The 17,268-nt window shown below is 36.0% G+C and overlaps 2 protein-coding genes across 2 annotated transcripts in view; one reads left to right on the forward strand and one right to left on the reverse strand.

Annotated features, from left to right (window-relative positions):
* LOC108741980 (disintegrin and metalloproteinase domain-containing protein 11) overlaps nucleotides 1-17,268 on the reverse strand; it is a 248,754-nt gene that overhangs the window by 115,235 nt on the left and 116,251 nt on the right. The window lies entirely within an intron of this gene.
* LOC112904964 lies at nucleotides 7,829-10,355 on the forward strand. Its single transcript, XM_025976346.1, has 2 exons — nucleotides 7,829-9,870; nucleotides 9,918-10,355. Exons 1-2 carry the CDS (start codon nucleotides 8,068-8,070, stop codon nucleotides 9,924-9,926), a joined length of 1,812 nt encoding a protein of 603 aa, XP_025832131.1. The 5' UTR covers nucleotides 7,829-8,067; the 3' UTR covers nucleotides 9,927-10,355.

The following is a 17,268-nucleotide window of genomic DNA, read 5'->3' on the forward strand; positions in this document are numbered from 1 at the left end:
AGGCGTCTTGTTCAGCGTGCTGTCAAACCTACACTAGCAAGGAGATCGGGCTGAAACTATAGCTACAAGCTATCCAAGGATGGTACTATAGAATGTCACCTCAAGGTAGGCCTAGTGGCGTCATCTCTTGGTTAGGCCGGAAACTTATCAATCCACCCTCGTATACCTGTATTATGTAGTTGGTATGAACTGACCGGAATTTGTTACCTGATGTACACTCGTTCAGATCGTTTATATCACCTAGAAGCAGAGCCGGACTGAAGATTTTGGCCCGGGGTGCGATGTAACCAAATTTCTTTTTTGTTTTTCACATTTGTTGAGTCATTTGGTCCGGGGTGCATTTGCACCCCTGCTCCAAATGTATAAAAATGAATATATTTCATTCCCAATAATACAAAATCGTGTAGTAATCGTATGTGGTGGGAGCAATTACAAAAGTTTCTCCGTTCTTTCCCTTTGTTGCTCCTTTTCTGGTGCTCGCCATTATCTTCATATCCTCCTGTTCCTTGTTTCCTAGTCAGTCATTAGATTTCGCGTGCTTGGTTCCGCTCAATCAAGCACAGCCTCCTTCGAAAACGATCTCCGAAATTTCCGATATCTCTTGCATCATCTCTCCAAGTGCATACATGCATGCATGCATCCATAGATGTGCACATCATAACGGTTAGTTGCTGGTATTACTACTACTACACTCACTATTATCATCGCCGTTGTCTGCCTGACTATCCACCCCCCATCCACCTGCCCACCATCATCCGCCTCATCTCGTTCCACTTTACGACAGAAAATAAGAGGACGAACACATCGCAATATACTCGTACATAGGTAAATGGATGGATCGGATGGGATGGAAGCTACATATATTATAGCGGCAAGCAACCCCCGACGAAGTCACCCATCCCCCACGTCCGTAGGAAGAGACATGTCATTAAATTATTCCGGCGTATGAATTGCATTAATGACAACGAAGACGTAAGTTAAAGGAGCATGGGATGATGTGCACGGTGTACCTAAGTAATGGCAAAAGCGTACGGGTGGTTGGATGGCTAGATTGAAGGGGCTTGCATTATCTGAGTATATACAGTGCGTCTCAAAATGTACAAGAGAATACAAACAAAACGACATCAGTCAATCAATAATATATTCTGTACTTTCTCGTATTACACCAATCATTGATAGTGTAGCGACCACGAGCGTGATTGTGTGCGATCGGGCATACGTGTGTGTGAACGGCTTATCGATTCGCCGACTAGCCGCGGGCGCTTTTCTTCATGTGCGCCGTATCTGTAAACGTGTGTGTCGTACCTGCGTTCCGGGAAAGCAATTAAACCGTTCAAGAAAACGAGACTTCTCCGGACGGCTGGAGAATGTTCCCGAAAGGAGGCAAGGGAGTATAAAAAGGAAGAGACGATCGCCGAAGTGGGGTAGAAATAAATTGACCGTTGTAGAAGTGAATCAAGAAATAAATAGACAGTGATAGAAGTGAAAAGTAACAGCAGTGTAAATAAATAGAATAATTACCTAAGTTAGTAATAATTTAATAGTGTTCTTAAGTCCTTTAGTAATAATTAGTGTAAATAAATAGTTTTTGTCGTTGTGAGTCTTAAAAGTTAATTTGTTAAACCCACGAACATTACAACTGGGTCAGGTGGGGGGTTGACTAAGACATTACAATGGCAGAGAAGTTGTATGAATTAAAAGTAGCCGAGTTAAGAAGAGAATTGGAAGAACGCGATAAGGCGACAAGTGGTAACAAAGCGGAACTTCAGTGGCGGCTCGCGGACCCGTTGAAAAAGGATGGCCACGATCCTGAAATGTTCCTTTTCGAAGACGAATTGTCGCAAAAATTTGAAACGTGAATTGGAAGAAAACAGTAAAAGTTTGGAAAATAAATTAGAAGAGAAATTGGAAAAAAATACTAAAATTTTGAAACGTGAATTGGAAGAAAACAGGAAAAGTTTGGAAAATAAATTACAAGAAAAATTGGAAGAAAATAGTAAAAGTTTAAAATGTGAATTGGAAGAAAACAGTAACAGTTTGGAAAACAAATTAGAAGAAAATAGTAAGTTTGGAAAATAAATTGGAAGAAAATAGTAAAAGTCTGAAACGTAAATTGGAGGAAAACAGTAAAAGTTTGGAAGATAAATTGGAAGAAAATAGTAAAAGCTTGAAACGTGAATTGGAAGAAAACAGTAGAAGTTTGGAGAATAAATGGCAAGAAAAATTTTAAAAGAATATTCAAAAAACAGAAGAGGCGAGGCTCATTTAACAGCGGTGCATCACATCCAACTGAAAACCCGTCAGTAAAAACCAACGGAATCCCTACAAGAATTCGAGGCTGATATTGCGAGACTGTCCCGACTGCCTATCCTAATACTCCAGAAGAATTCATGGAAAGGTTGTCAGTGGAGGCATTTACTGATGGACTTCGGGACAGTGACACCCAAAGACGAATACGCCTTGACCGACCTAAGACGCTAGCTGATGCATTGCTTCATGCATTGGAGTACAAAACCGTTAAACGGGCCTATAGCAGACAGGGAAGGGTTCTGCTACTGCGTGAAGAAACGGATTCGTCAGAATCTCTAGAAGAAACCGTCTGCCGAGTCATCTCCAAGTTCGATAAAGAAACACGGAGGCTAAAATGTTGGAATTGCTGCGAACTAGGTCACACGAGGAGGCATTGTAGAAAAAGTACTCCTTCCCCAAATACTCGACGTCAACAGCAGGTAAATTCTGAAACAGTACCTGTTGAAATAAGTGGAGTGATTGACAGATATTGTAGGAATGTAACCAATGAGCAGAAATTCAAAGTGCAACATCTACTTTGTCAGAATGCCGACGACTTTAAGACTGACAAGAATGGCAGGGGAAGGACCAATATCGTAAAACACAAGATCAATACCGGTAATGCGCAGCCTATTCGTCGAAGACCTAGACGATTACCCTTGGCCAAAAAGGAAGAAGCAGAGCGAATAATCCTCGAAATGCAGGAGACCGGCATAATTGAGCCATCCTCAAATCCATGGAAATCAGCGGTAGTATTGATACAGAAGAAGGATGGAACAACCCGTTTTTGTGTGGATTACCGCCAGCTGAACAATGTAACTAAGAAAGATAGTTATCCACTACCACGGATTGATGACACCTTGGATATGCTTTCTGGTTCGAAAATGTTTTCCACACTCGACTTGAAGAGCGGATACTGGCAAGTTGCTTTAGATGCTGCCGACAAGGGAAAGACCACATTCTCGATCGGCACGGGCCTTTGGCAGTTTACAGTTATGCCTTTGGGTTTATGCAATGCCCCGGCGACGTTCGAAAGGTTGATGGAGTAATCCAATTAGAAGGACCTGCTTGGTATACCTGGATGACATCATAGTGATTGGAAGTACCTTTAAGCGGTTACGCGAGGCCAATTTGAAACTCAGCCCGAAGAATGCCACCTTTTCCTTGAGGAAGTTTCTTACTTGGGTCATGTTGTATCAGCGAAGGGCGTGGCCGTGTGTATCCAGAGAAGACAAAGGCCGTGAAACAATGGCCAGTGCCTGAAAATATCCAAGACATAAGAAGCTTTTAGGGATTGTGCACTTATTATCGTCGCTATGTTTATGGATTCGCTAATATCGCCAAACCTTTGACACGTTTAACCGAAAGTGACCGCAAATTTCATTGGGATTCGGATTGTCAAACGGCATTTGACACTTTGACGCAGGCTTTAATCACAGCCCCTGTCCTGGTATATCCTTGGTCCAATGGAACGTTCATTTTGGACACCGACGCCAGCAATGTGGGAAAGGGAGCCGCTCTTTCGCAGTTAGAAGATGGCCAAGAGAAGGTAATCGGCTATTTTAGCAAGACCTTATCAAAAGCCGAAAGAAACTACTGCGTCACTAGGCGAGAGATGCTGGCTGTAGTCAAAGGTGTAGAACATTTTTATAAATACCTGTATGGACGAAAATTCACCCTACGCACCGATCATGCAGCTTTAAAGTGGCTTCTGAATTTCAAGAATCCAAGAATCCGGAGGGCCAGGTAACTCGATGGATTGAGAAGCTACAGGAATATGACTTTGACGTAGAGCTCCGGCCTGGAACCGGACACATGAATGCCGATGCACTTTCCAGAAGATCTTGTCAAGCAGTCTGGAAGCAGTGTGATCGAATGGAAAAGAACGAAGAGGCAATTCGACGCGTCACGGTAATAGATGACGAATGGTTACCCGACAATATAAAACACGACCAAGAAAACGACTCGGACTTGAAGAAGATAATGGAATGGAAAAAAGACAGAAAACGGCAAACGTGGCAGCAAGTTTTTTCCTGTACCCAAGTACTAAAATCGTCATGGGCTCAGTGGGACTCAATGGTTTTGGAGGATGGCATCCTGAAGCGTGTTGTTGAAAGTCCAGATGGAGAGGAAGATAGGAAGCAACTGGTTATTCCTCGAAACAAGGTTGGAGACGTGTTGCAGTATCTTCATGATGGATCATCTGGTGGCCATTTTGGAGTGAATAAGGCGCTTGGGAAAGTTCGAAAGCGATTTTATTGGGTGAACTGTAAGGAAGATGTCAAGGATTGGTGTAAGAAGTGTACCACCTGTGCTGCGAGTAATGGATCACAGAAAAGGCCAAGGGCGCCAATGCGTCAATACAATTTCGGTGGCCCCTTCGAACAAATCGCAATCGATGTGGCGGGTCCATTCCCGAGAAAGGTAACAAGTATATCGTGGTCGTTATGGACTATTTTACCAAGTGGGTTGAATCCTATGCCCTTCCGAACCAAGAGTCGGAAACCATAGTTGAGGAGCTGGTGAAAGAGTTGACCAGTCGTTTTGGGGTGCCCTTGGAGTTGCACTCAGACCAAGGGAGGAATTTCGAATCGGCTATATTCTCCGGAATATGCGAGCTCCTAGGAATAAAGAAAACTCGAACCACTCCACTCCATCCACAATCGAACGGCATGGTTGAACGAATGAACCGGACCTTAATTACATATCACTCCAAGGTAGTGTCTGACCACCAAAGGGACTGGGACCGCTATTTGCCTTTATTCTGAATGGCATACCGTTCATCTGTCCACGAAACGATTGGTCAAACACCTGCCAGTGTCCTTTTTGGAAGAGGGTTACGACTACCTTGTGACCTCAAATTCGGCTGTAAACCAGGAGATGACTTGGCTGGAGAAGATTATGTAACTAACCTCCGAAGAAAGCTTAACGATATCCACGAGTCGGTTCGTCTGCATGCGCAGATTACTAGTGATAGGATTAAAGAAAACTACGAAATCAAGGCTACAGCAGGTGGTTACCAAACTGGAGATCTTGTTTGGTTGTAAAATCCTCGTCGTCGCCGTGGACTATCACCTAAGTTCCAACAGAATTGGGAAGGACCCTATGAGATAGTGAAGAGGATTAACGACGTGATCTACCGAATTAAGAAAACTCCAAATGGGAAGCCGAAAGTATTACATTTTAATAGCTTGGCTCCATTCGCCGGTGCAAATGAAGAGGAGGCGCGGGCCAGATTATTAAGAACTACTCCTTCCGAGCCAACATTCGAAGAGTTCATGAAGGATGGCCCCCGTGTTAACAGGAAATTTGGAGTGACGCAAGAAATCCGACGAGACCTCTTTATTAAATCCAAGGAATATTCTCTGTCCCATTGCGTTTCAAAGAATCTCAGAATGAGCCGTGGTGTCGCGTCCGAGTTCAAACGCAGATTTTGGCAGTTTGGAACATCGTGAAGACCAAGTACAGAAGGGAAAGACACTGTTGTGCTTGCCTGATGGACGACGCAATATCTATTACCTGCTAACTAAAGAAACATGCTCTGATAACCCAACTTATAGAGACCTTTGGGACGCAGTAATGGAACTCCGCGGACATCTTCTGAAGAATAATTTACAGAAGCTGGCGATTCCGAAGCTTGGTTGTGGACTGGATAACCTAGATTGGAGGATCGTACGGAACATTATCGAAGTCCTGTTGCGCCGTTTTGGAATAGACACTTTGGTTTGCAGTAATAACCCGAATCGGACCAATCATGAGAAGACCGTGGACTGTTACTTCTATTCCCGGAGTGGATGTCGTGAAGGCGAGAATTGCAGATTCCGGCATGATCCTGCGAAACGGAAAGTAAAAATGTTTCGGGACGAAACATCCTTAAGGAGGAGGCAGTGTAGCGACCACGAGCGTGATTGTGTGCGATCGGGTATACGTGTGTGTTAGCGGCTTATCGATTCGCCGACTAGCCGCGGGCGCTTTTCTTCATGTGCGCCCTATCTGTAGACGTGTGTGTCGTACCTGCGTTCCGAGAAAGCAATTAAACCGTTCAAAGAAAACGAGACTTCTCTGGACGGCTGGAGAATATTCCCAAAAGGAGGGAGGGAGTATAAATAGGAAGAAACGATCGGTGAAGTGGAGTAGAAATAAATTGACCGTTGCAGAAGTGAATCAAGAAATAAATAGACAGTGACAGAAGTGAAATAAATAGAACAGTGAATAGTAATAGTAGTGTAAAGAAATAGAATAATTACCTAAGTTAGTAATAATTTAATAGTGTTTTTAAGTCCCTTAGTAATAATTATAGTATAAATAGTTTTTGTCGTTGTGTCTTAAAAGTTAAAGCTATACTAATATTATCAGTAGGAACAGAAAGTCCTCCCCTTTTTAAATAATCAAAATAAATATCCCCAATGAACGAGCCTTTATTGTTTATTATGAACGAAACACAATTGTTGCAAGTTATCTTTTTACAAGCAGAATGAACTGCATATCCTGAAACGTAAATTTTTAAGGAGCCACCTAAATCACAATTTATTAAATAATGGGAATTAAAAATTTCAATAAACTGACTTATGTTTAAGGGAGAATTTTCAACAATTTAAATTTTCTCTGGTAATTTTGGATATGTTAAAAGCACATTCAAAACATGACCGGCAGTGGATACTTCTTTTAGTGTTTTTATAATGTCACTTTCGTTAAAGTGATGCATGTAAACTGCAGAAATTTTCATGGAGTCCAATCTTTGCGAGGTATAGCACTTATGCATTTTTTTCGCATTTCATCATTTTTTTGGGAATAAAAATATGGACAAACTTACATTTTAAAGATGATTTATAATTTGAATTGCAACTGGTAACACAACCACGACGAGGCATTTTGCTATGAAATAAACAATAAAATTTACAACTAAAACACACAATCTGACCTAAAACATTTTTACTTCTTTCACTTAATAGTTAATATTACCTTCTGCAATTAAAAACTGTATCCAAAGGTATTAATCACTAAAACACATCCTTATTGCACGATATTTCCGCTAAAATTAAAATATTATAGAACAACGAAAGAAACACAACAACCAATATATTAGTTGTAACTCTCATTAACTGGGAAATCCTGGGACTCCGACAGTGTTGCCAAGTAAACCTTCAGCACGGCTTGTAGACGACTGTGGTTATATTTATAGATGTAAAAAATTTGAAGTTTTAATGAAAAACCGCAACTACGGGTTTCTTGTTAATGAAATTTACTACTCAAACACAAAACAAGTGAATAAAATTTAGGGGCCAATTTGCTACGGCAACGAACCAAAAAAATTCTCCTTGTTAAACTCAGCCAGGGATTCTTGGATTTACCTGATTGGGGATGGGGGTTCGATATTCTCATAGAAACACAAAATTAACAATTGGAAGAATTTTACTAACTTACAGAGCAAGTTATAAAAGCACTAAATGAGTCAGACAACTTAACTCAAGCAGGGATCCTTTCGAGGATTACTTTATAAAGAATACATTATAAAAAAAGGCAACTAATTAATAAAAAATTAGAAAAACATAATAGGCAGATTATTTTCAGTAAACTGCAAGACTGGGAAAACAAAAAACAAATTTTACATGCAAAAAGTAAACTAAAAGGAACAAATATATATATAGACAGTGAACTAACGGAAAATGAGAAAAATATACAACAAAGCATAAAGCAGATAGCGTCCGAAGAGAGACAGAAAGGAAAAGTTGTTAAAATAGGTTACAAGAAACTAAAAGTAGATGAGAGATTGATGGTATGGAACGAAATGGAAGGAAAACTTACGCCAAAAAACTAAAACATAAAATAGACAATAAGTATCAGATTACCAACAAAAATGCGCTCAACTTAGATAATAGGGGATTATTAGGAACAATAGCGGGTAATATTGCTAGACAATTAAGAGACAACTTAGATAATAAAGTCGACAAAAGAATATACAAAGAAAATAACAAAGCAAAATGTTTAAAAATAACCTTTTGGAATGTTGCGGGTATTAGGAATTTAGAGGAAGAATGGGAAAAACTACTGGAGTATGACGTAATAAATTTAACAGAGACTTGGGCGGACGAAAAAGACAGAGAATTAATAGAAAATAAATTGATAAATTACAATATTTTACTGGTTGAAGCAAGAAGGGAAGGGAAAAGGGGAAGGCTAAAAGGAGGAATGGTCACGGCATTTAGCAAATCCCTAAATGTAAAGTCTACAATAATAGAAAAGTTAAATGAGGAACTAATCAAACTAGATTTAAACACAGACAAAGGAAAACTTATGATCTTAAGCGTATACATGAGAGATAGAAGGAGTGAAAACTATGAAAAAGTAGGAAAAATATTAGAAGATATCAAGGAAGGATACATAATAATGGGAGGAGATTTTAACGCAAGAACAGCAAATAAAGGTGGAAGAGAGAGTGAAATGATGACAGAAGAATATAGGCTATCGAAAGATAAGGTTGTAAATAAAGAAGGAGAGGTACTACTGAATTGGGTTTCAGATAATGGAATGTACATCCTAAATGGAAACGTAAGAGGCGATGAACAAGGGGAATTAACCTACATAGGAACTAAAGGAAGGTCAGTAATAGATTACGTAATTACTAATAGGAAAACTGAAGAAGATCTGATAGAGAGAATGCAGGTAGTGGATAACAATGAGTCAGACCATCAAAGATTAGACTTGCAATTAAATATTTTAACGAAAAAGGTACATGAAAAAGGATCTAAATACAAAACAATAATCTACGAAGGATGGTCGGAGGAGGATATTTTAAATTACAACAATAAGTTAAAAGAATTAGGAAGACCAAAAAATTGGAACGGACTCAGAGAAAAGCTAAAAGCAGCGGTATGTATAAAGAAAATAAGGATTAATACAAGTATCCAGAAAAAGAAATGGTGGGATCAAGAATGTCACGCAGCAAAACTAGAGTTAAAGAAGACAAGGAAAAAATATATAGAAACAGGTGAACTGAAAACAGATTACTGTGAATGTAAAAAGAAATACAAAAAAATAATTGAGGATAAGAAACGACTGACATTGGAGAAAGACTGGTCAGAAGCAAGAAAGGACAAAACGGGAAAGAAGTTCTGGGAGTTAATAAACAAACAAAGAACAAAAAAAGAAGAGATAAGTAAAAAAATACATATGGTTGAATGGACTGAGCACTTTGCTAAACAAATGGGAGGAAAAGTAGTAGAAGAAACAAGACAGCTGGGTAAAGAAGAGAAAATAGAAAAAAATGAAGATCAAGAAATAACGCAAGAGGAAGTAGAACAAGTAATAAAGAAGCTGAAAAAGAAAAAGGCGGCTGGAGAAGATAAAATCACAAATGAAGCCTGGATATATGGTGGAAAGGAATTACAAGAGAACTTGCAAGGAATACTAAATAAAATATGGAATGGAGATGAAGATCTGCCTGAGGAATGGAAAATGGGAATAATAAAACCAATTTTCAAGAAAGGAGATAGACATAAACCGGAAAACTACAGAGGAATAACTCTTATGAACACAGGATATAAAATTTACGCGGAAATACTTAGGAAAAGATTAGAAAAGGAATTGGAAGACAAAAAAGCATTAGGAGAGACGCAGATGGGATATAGGAAAAATAAAGGAACTATTGACGCAATATACATAGTTAAAACGGCCATCGAAGAAGAAATAAAGAAAGAAAAAGGTGAAATTTTCCTCTTCTTTGCAGACATGAAAGGAGCTTTCGATAAGCTTAAAAGAGATACGATATGGAAGACCTTAGAAGAGCTAAATATAGAAAACAAATTAAAAGAGAGGATAAGAGAAATTTATGAGGAAACTTACTTTAAGATAGAAGTTAATGGGGAAAAATCAAAGATTATATCAATGAGAGAAGGCATAAGACAGGGGTGTCCACTGAGCACAGTACTTTTTAATGCAACATTTGCAAACTTAGAGAAGAAAATGAGCACAGCGCAAGAAGGAGGTATAGTAATCGGTAGAAAAAAAATTTGGTCAGTGTCATATGCAGATGACATAGTTTTATTAGCAAATAATGAAAGAGGAATGAGGGAAATGTTAACAAAATTCAACAAATACATAAAGGAAAGAGGGTTGGAATTAAATACAGACAAATCAAAAATTTTAAGAGGGAAGAAGGCAGGAGGAAGAAAGAAAAAGGTCGAATTCCAATGGAACGGAAAAACAATCGAAGAGGTTACAGAATTTAATTACTTAGGCTTCATATTGCAGAGGAATAATGGAGTAGACAAACACATTAAAAATCTGAAAAAGAATGCAAGTGCAATGGGAAAAGTATGGAGAATAGTAGGAAGAAACTTATGAGATTGCTGGAAAAAGTGAATGTTTCTTTTCGAGACACTAGTAGAAAGTATAATAATGTATGGTGCAGAAATCTGGGGATGGGAAGAGAGAAAATAAATCGAAAGTATTCAGGACAGATATATTAAATGGAGACTCAAGCTAGATAAGAGTACTCCGAGATACCTTCTTCAGGAAGAAACTAAATATGAAAAACTGACCATAAAATATTCAAAAAGGGCCTTAAAGTACGAAGAAAAAATATTACATTCCGAAGGCAACGCAATACTAAAAGAATGTGTAAAAGTTAAGGACAAAATTGCGCTTTTGCAGAAGGAAGAAAAGAAAACCACAAGGGAAAGATGGAAAAAAGGAAGAAAGAATTTTTTAATGGAGAGAGGATGGTCAATCAAACATTATATATGGAAGCTGGAAAATGAGAGAAATGTATGGAAGGAACTAGAAAACTTAACTAAAGATATTGACAAACAAAGAAGGAGAGAGAAAATGGGAAACATGAAATTCGCTCAAGAGTACAAGATATTATGGAAAGAAGGAGAAGAAAAACCTCATTATTTGAAAGATGAAGGAGTAAAGAGAAAAAACCACCTACAATTAACTGCAAGATTCAGATTGGGAAGCGAAAATAGAGCGTCAAGGTATTGGGAGGAAGAAGAAAAGAAATTATGCAGATTATGTAAAAAGGAGCCAGAGACGCTTGAACATATTTTTGAGCGATGTGGGGAAACGGGAAGTTCTGCGAAAAGCTGGAAAACTCAACTGGAAGGAGTGAACAACATGAAAAGGATGAGAGAAATCTTGTGGAAGAGAAAAATAGCAGGAGAAGAAAATTAATAAAAATGGAAAGAAAGGATGGTCTAAATAAGATGAGAAAAATATGAATAAGGAGGTAAATAGCAGAAAAACTGCACCTTGTATATATAAAACATAATGTTTTTAATAATGCTATCTATCTATCTAGTAATGAATAATAAAAATTTTAATTGAAGAACTCTAAAGGAAAAGACACAACGGGACTAAAGATGTAAAACAAATTTCCTAAATTAATCAATCAATTATACCAAAACATACATAATTTACGGCGTAAGGATTTTGTCTTAATTTCGTTGTTTTCATTTTTATATCTGTTACAGTTGTACATCTAAAACTAAACCAATTTCACAAGGTGATGTGATGATAGTTATAATCACAGTAAAATTTAGGTTTTTAAGGTATAAACTATCTTTGCAAGCGTACGGAGAAAACGGAGCCGTCGCAGGGAGCTGTTACACTGATATACAATCTTATACTTAAGATGTTTTATTTCTTTTAAAACACTGACGTGTGTGATACACTTTTGCTATCTGCTACCGCTAACATATTTTTATATTGTCTGAAAAGGTCAACGAAAGCTTGCATAAGAAATTAACTTCGAAGTAAATTGTATACCACTTATTTTTTTAATATCTTTGACCTAGTTGTCGCACTGTGTCATTATTTTAGCTAGCTGATGCTAGCACAAATAATTGTCAAATTTTTGTGTTATAATCTCAATATACCGGGCATTCCCACGATAGCATCTTTCGACAAGAGAATATCTGGCTTTAAAACCTTTAAAACAACCGAAATACTACTAAGGAATCGACTGTCGATGTGTGATGATGATTCTGAAAACTCAGGAGGAAAATAAACGCATGGCACAGTTGCAGAGCTTATGTCAAATGGGCCGATTCTGTTCAGATTGCGATAAGCTTAATGATTATATTTGCAATTTTAGCTTTAAATACCTCATGATAGATAATTTTTACTGTTGGAAATGCTTTATCATATTTTTAGTTCATTACTTCATACTTTCGATTTTTTCCCGTTATGTGAATAAAAATATATTCAATTTTGTTTAGAATTATGTGATAACTTTCATTAAACGTATGGTGATTTTTGGGATTCATTACCCGATATTTTAATGTATTGTAATGTTCGTAGGTTTAACAAATTAACTTTTAAGACACAACGACAGAAACTATTTATACTATAATTATTACTAAGGGACTTAAAAACACTATTAAATTATTACTAACTTAGGTAATTATTCTATTTATTTACACTACTGTTACTATTCACTGTTCTATTTATTTCACTTCTGTCACTGTCTATTTATTTTTTGATTCACTTCTGCAACGGTCAATTTATTTCTACTCCACTTCACCGATCGTCTGTTCCTATTTATACTCCCTTCTCTCCTTTTGGGAACATTCTCCATCCGTCCAGAGAAGTCTCGTTTTCTTTGAACGGTTTAATTGCTTTCCCGGAACGCAGGTACGACACACACGTTTACAGATAGGGCGCACATGAAGAAGAGCTATACTAATATTATCTGATAATATTAGTATAGTTTTTTTTTTCACATTTATGCCATTGTAGAAGAAACAAATAATAACGAAACTCACAATGTTCACGGGCTGAACACTAAAAACCAGTTTTAGGAAAATTAACTATTTTCAAAAATATGTAGTCGTGGAAAACGTTATTAAGATATTCCCTTCCAAATTTTACCTACTTTTGCAAATGTTTTGCTTAATAATTACGTTAAAATTATAAATTATAGAAAGCAAGAGTACCGCCACTCCAATTCTAATTCAGCTAACTGTAAGACAGCAAAAATCCGTAAACCAGAAAAGTTCAAATTGTAATTAATTTTTTCTAATGGGATTGCAGGGCTATTGGCGAACCCCAAGAAAAGGTTATGCGCCTTGGCAATACCTCAATAGTGGTGTGGAAATTTGCCTAAATAAAATTACAATTATCGAAATGAAATTCATATAGGTAGGTATCAATATTTACCTAACCTATTGTCTTTTCTATTTTGTTCTTAATACCTACATGTTGAAGTGTATTTTAAATAACGTCAATACTATCAGTGATGAACAAATGTTAATTATTTAATAATTTAATTCATTTTTATCGTAATGGGTGTCTAAAAATCATGTGTAACGACGTGTAGTAATAACAGCTATGACTCGCATAATAGGACTCTCACATCGAAGCAATGCGCTGTTGCCACACAAGAGTTTCATCTCAGTTGTCGAATATTGGGTTTTTATTGAATTAAGGGCGCCTGGTGCCATAAGCGATAGGCAGATCTTTTATATTTTTACTGAACTGTTCCAAGAACTTGGATTTGGCTGCACAATATTCTGGTCTAACATTTCTTTAATATATTTATCAAATTCGTGTTTTCGAATTTTAGTGCAAAAATTTTTGTAAAAAATGGTTGGGTTTAGTTTGTATCTATGGTGTTTATGTGGATATGTGAATGATAGTTTGAATCCTGGTAGATAAAATACTTCTTGGAAACGTTTAAAAGTACTTACAATTTCTTCTTTTCCTTTATTCATAAGATGTTCCACCTAATATTGTCACAGATCTTTTTATTGCACAGCATTTTAATGTCATGTTCCGTATTTGAAAGAATTTTATTGTTGATGAAATTGATATCATCATATTCTTGGAATTCTTCAACTTCAGTAAATGGATTAGAAATTATTATATCGTAATCGTTCAAATTTACAATAGTGGTTTGACCGTTACCTTCGTTATCTACATTTAACAGACAAATTGAAATGATCACACTACTAGTTAAAATGGATTTTCTACATATTTGTTACAAATTGTTCGTTTAGAAATTTTGAGGTAATAATTTGCCTTATAACTTAACCTCTTAAAGTGGACTTTTCTTATTTCATAAATAATAAAATTTTATTTTAAATTAATTATACTATCATGTTGATTAAAGAACTCGTAACCTAATAATCCATTGGTTTTTATTTCTAAATCTGCAACATGTAATTCGAATCTGATTTCTCTATATATTGTGTTTAACATATTGTCAGTTTTGCCATTAACTCTGGCGATTTCCATTGACGTTTTAGTATTTACTTGATTCTTATACTTGTCAAGCAGTAATTCGCTGTTTTTACTGTCAATTTTAAAATCTATTATAGACAAACTTTTAACTTTAAGCTTATGACTAACAGAGTTTTAATTTTGAAGACTCTTGTTCGTCGTATCGAGATGCACATTTACAATCAGATCGACTACTATCATTAAATATAACTTCAGTTTCGATTACTTTAATTTCTTTTTACTTCTATTTTTTATTTTTATTTTTATTTCTTTTGAAACATGTCAATGGTATGACCAGAAAATTTACAATACTTGCATTTAATTGAACTGCGATCAACATTGACAATTTCTTCTACCTTCATGAGTTTAGTTCATTCATACATACTGTTGGTTTGCAATTTTGAATATTGAAATCCTTTCTAAATTTAATACTTTTCTCCTCTTCATTTACTTTTTCAATAACATTGTTTAGTGACTTAGAAGAATGGGTTTTAACAGTTTTGGTAAGGATGTTAAACATTTAGGCGATGATAATCTTTCGTCTAATTGACAAGGGTCAGTGATGATTTCGGTTGAGGCAGCTATTTTAATCTACCTCGGATTTTTGAAAAGGATTGCCTACATTTCTAGAACTATCATTGAATATACGGCGAAGTAGTTCTGAAATGTAAAGATTGATCAGATACGAATTGTTGTTTTACAAATAAAATCTCCAAGAGTTTTTCGAGAACTGATACGGCTCTACGTGAGACTACTTTTTCAACTTGAGAATCTACCGAATTATATACAAGATGTTTCATATCCTAAATTTTACGAGGGTTATATATCATATTCTAGTCCTGTTGAAATTAGAAAGTTAAGCGAAATATTGCCATCAATTCTAAATAGCGAGCTTGATGCATAATTTGTGTCGTTCTCATATTCAGTCCATGAAGGAAGTTGATTCACCATTTAAAGACATCAATCAGTTGTTAAACACTTAATAGAATTGAATCAAAAAGACAAAATAATTTTGTTCGTAAACACTGTAAATTCTTACTGATGTATAAATAAATATTTAAATGTGGTTTAATAACAGAAGCGGACTTACCCCTTAAGAACTCCATTCCATTAATTCTTAAAAAAAAAATGGTATTCGGAAGTCAATTATTTCCAAATTCGCTGTATAACCAAAGATTCTTTAATAGAATCTTAAAACAGTGGGTGATTTTTTTTCTGAAGTTTTTTAGAGTCGCTGGTTTATCCTCACATAACGCACTTTTTACGTAACCTTTAACGTAGGTTTCAAAAAGCGTATACCATCTTCATAGTCACAAATGTAAGATGTCATGATTGAAAGAACTTTTTAAAAAGAATTTGTTTTCAACGCTGGATGAGCGCAATATAAAATTTATGAGCAAACTTGTACATTGGACACTGACGATTAAAGTAGACCACTAACATTTCATGTCATAAAATGGCGGCAGATGTAGAGCTAGGTTCGTTGCCGTCTCCGATACAATTTAAATGTTGCAAAGATAAACAAAAATCGGGAGTTTGTGTTTGCCTGTTGTGTAGTTCAGTATTTCATATTAGTTGTGCAGAAAGAAAAAAAATACAAGGAGTTGGTGGAATATTTGTAATTTGTGGGTGCAATGATGAACTAACGTCCAAACTAGCAAAATACATCAGATTAAATCAGGGATCTCAAGATATTGTGTGTAAATTAGTAAATGTACTGGATAAATGCAATAATGATTTGTTGTCAGCACAGGAGAGAAAAGAATACTACAAAAAAGAAAGTCAATGTCTCAAGGCTGAAATAAACAGATTAAATCAATTGAACTCAAATCAAACTGAAAATATTAATGAAAATAATCAAACCGAAATAGATAATTTAAAAGAAAAANATATTTTACTGGTTCTATATGAACAAACTGGCAACAAATATTAAAAAAACTTCTTTCATGACTTTTGGTAAATATGAGGACTCAGTACCCTTAGACTTTTAGTAACAGTTGATGGAACTGACATTAGTAGGAAAACTGAGATCGGTTATCTAGGACTTAAGTTAGACAGTAAATTACGTTGGGATATTCATATAAGTAGCATTATAAAAAAAACAAAATACCTGTTGTACGTTTTTCATTGACTTAGATATTTACTAAACACTAGTCAATTATTAAATGTTTATTATGCTCTTTTCCACAACACAGCAACTTACGGCATCTTGGTCTGGGGATCTGCTTATAAAAATGTACTGGGTCCTCTACAGTCTTTACAAAAGCGATTACTTAAAATAATTTTTAAAAAAAAATTGGAAGAAGTAAAAATTGAAATTAGACCGTTAAAAATAGAACAAGACTACATATTTAAATGTGTAACCTATGAATATAGTCCATTCAAGGAAAAGTATTTGACCAGTAAAAGTATAACTGGAAACAAAAGTATTTCATTACCGAATTGCAAATTGAATAGTGGTAAATGCCGATACAAACATGTAGCTACTACTACATTTAATGCTCTACCAGATTCGCTTAAAACATTAAACGGTGAACTAAAAAATTGGTGTAAAAATTTATAGACATATAACATTCCAAATTAACATTCCTTTCTTTTTTTTTATATATAAGCTTCATAATAATTTAAATTGATATGTATGCTTACTACCAAATTTCAATCTAGTTTTTAAGCTATTTTAAGTTTCTTAATTACACAACGTCAGTGTACGGGCATGTGTAGTGCCTCCTTGCTGGCAACTTACTTCACTTTCTTATA

This window comes from Agrilus planipennis, unplaced genomic scaffold (genome assembly GCF_000699045.2).
Source record: "Agrilus planipennis isolate EAB-ADULT unplaced genomic scaffold, Apla_2.0 scaffold284, whole genome shotgun sequence".
Lineage (NCBI taxonomy): Eukaryota > Metazoa > Arthropoda > Insecta > Coleoptera > Buprestidae > Agrilus > Agrilus planipennis.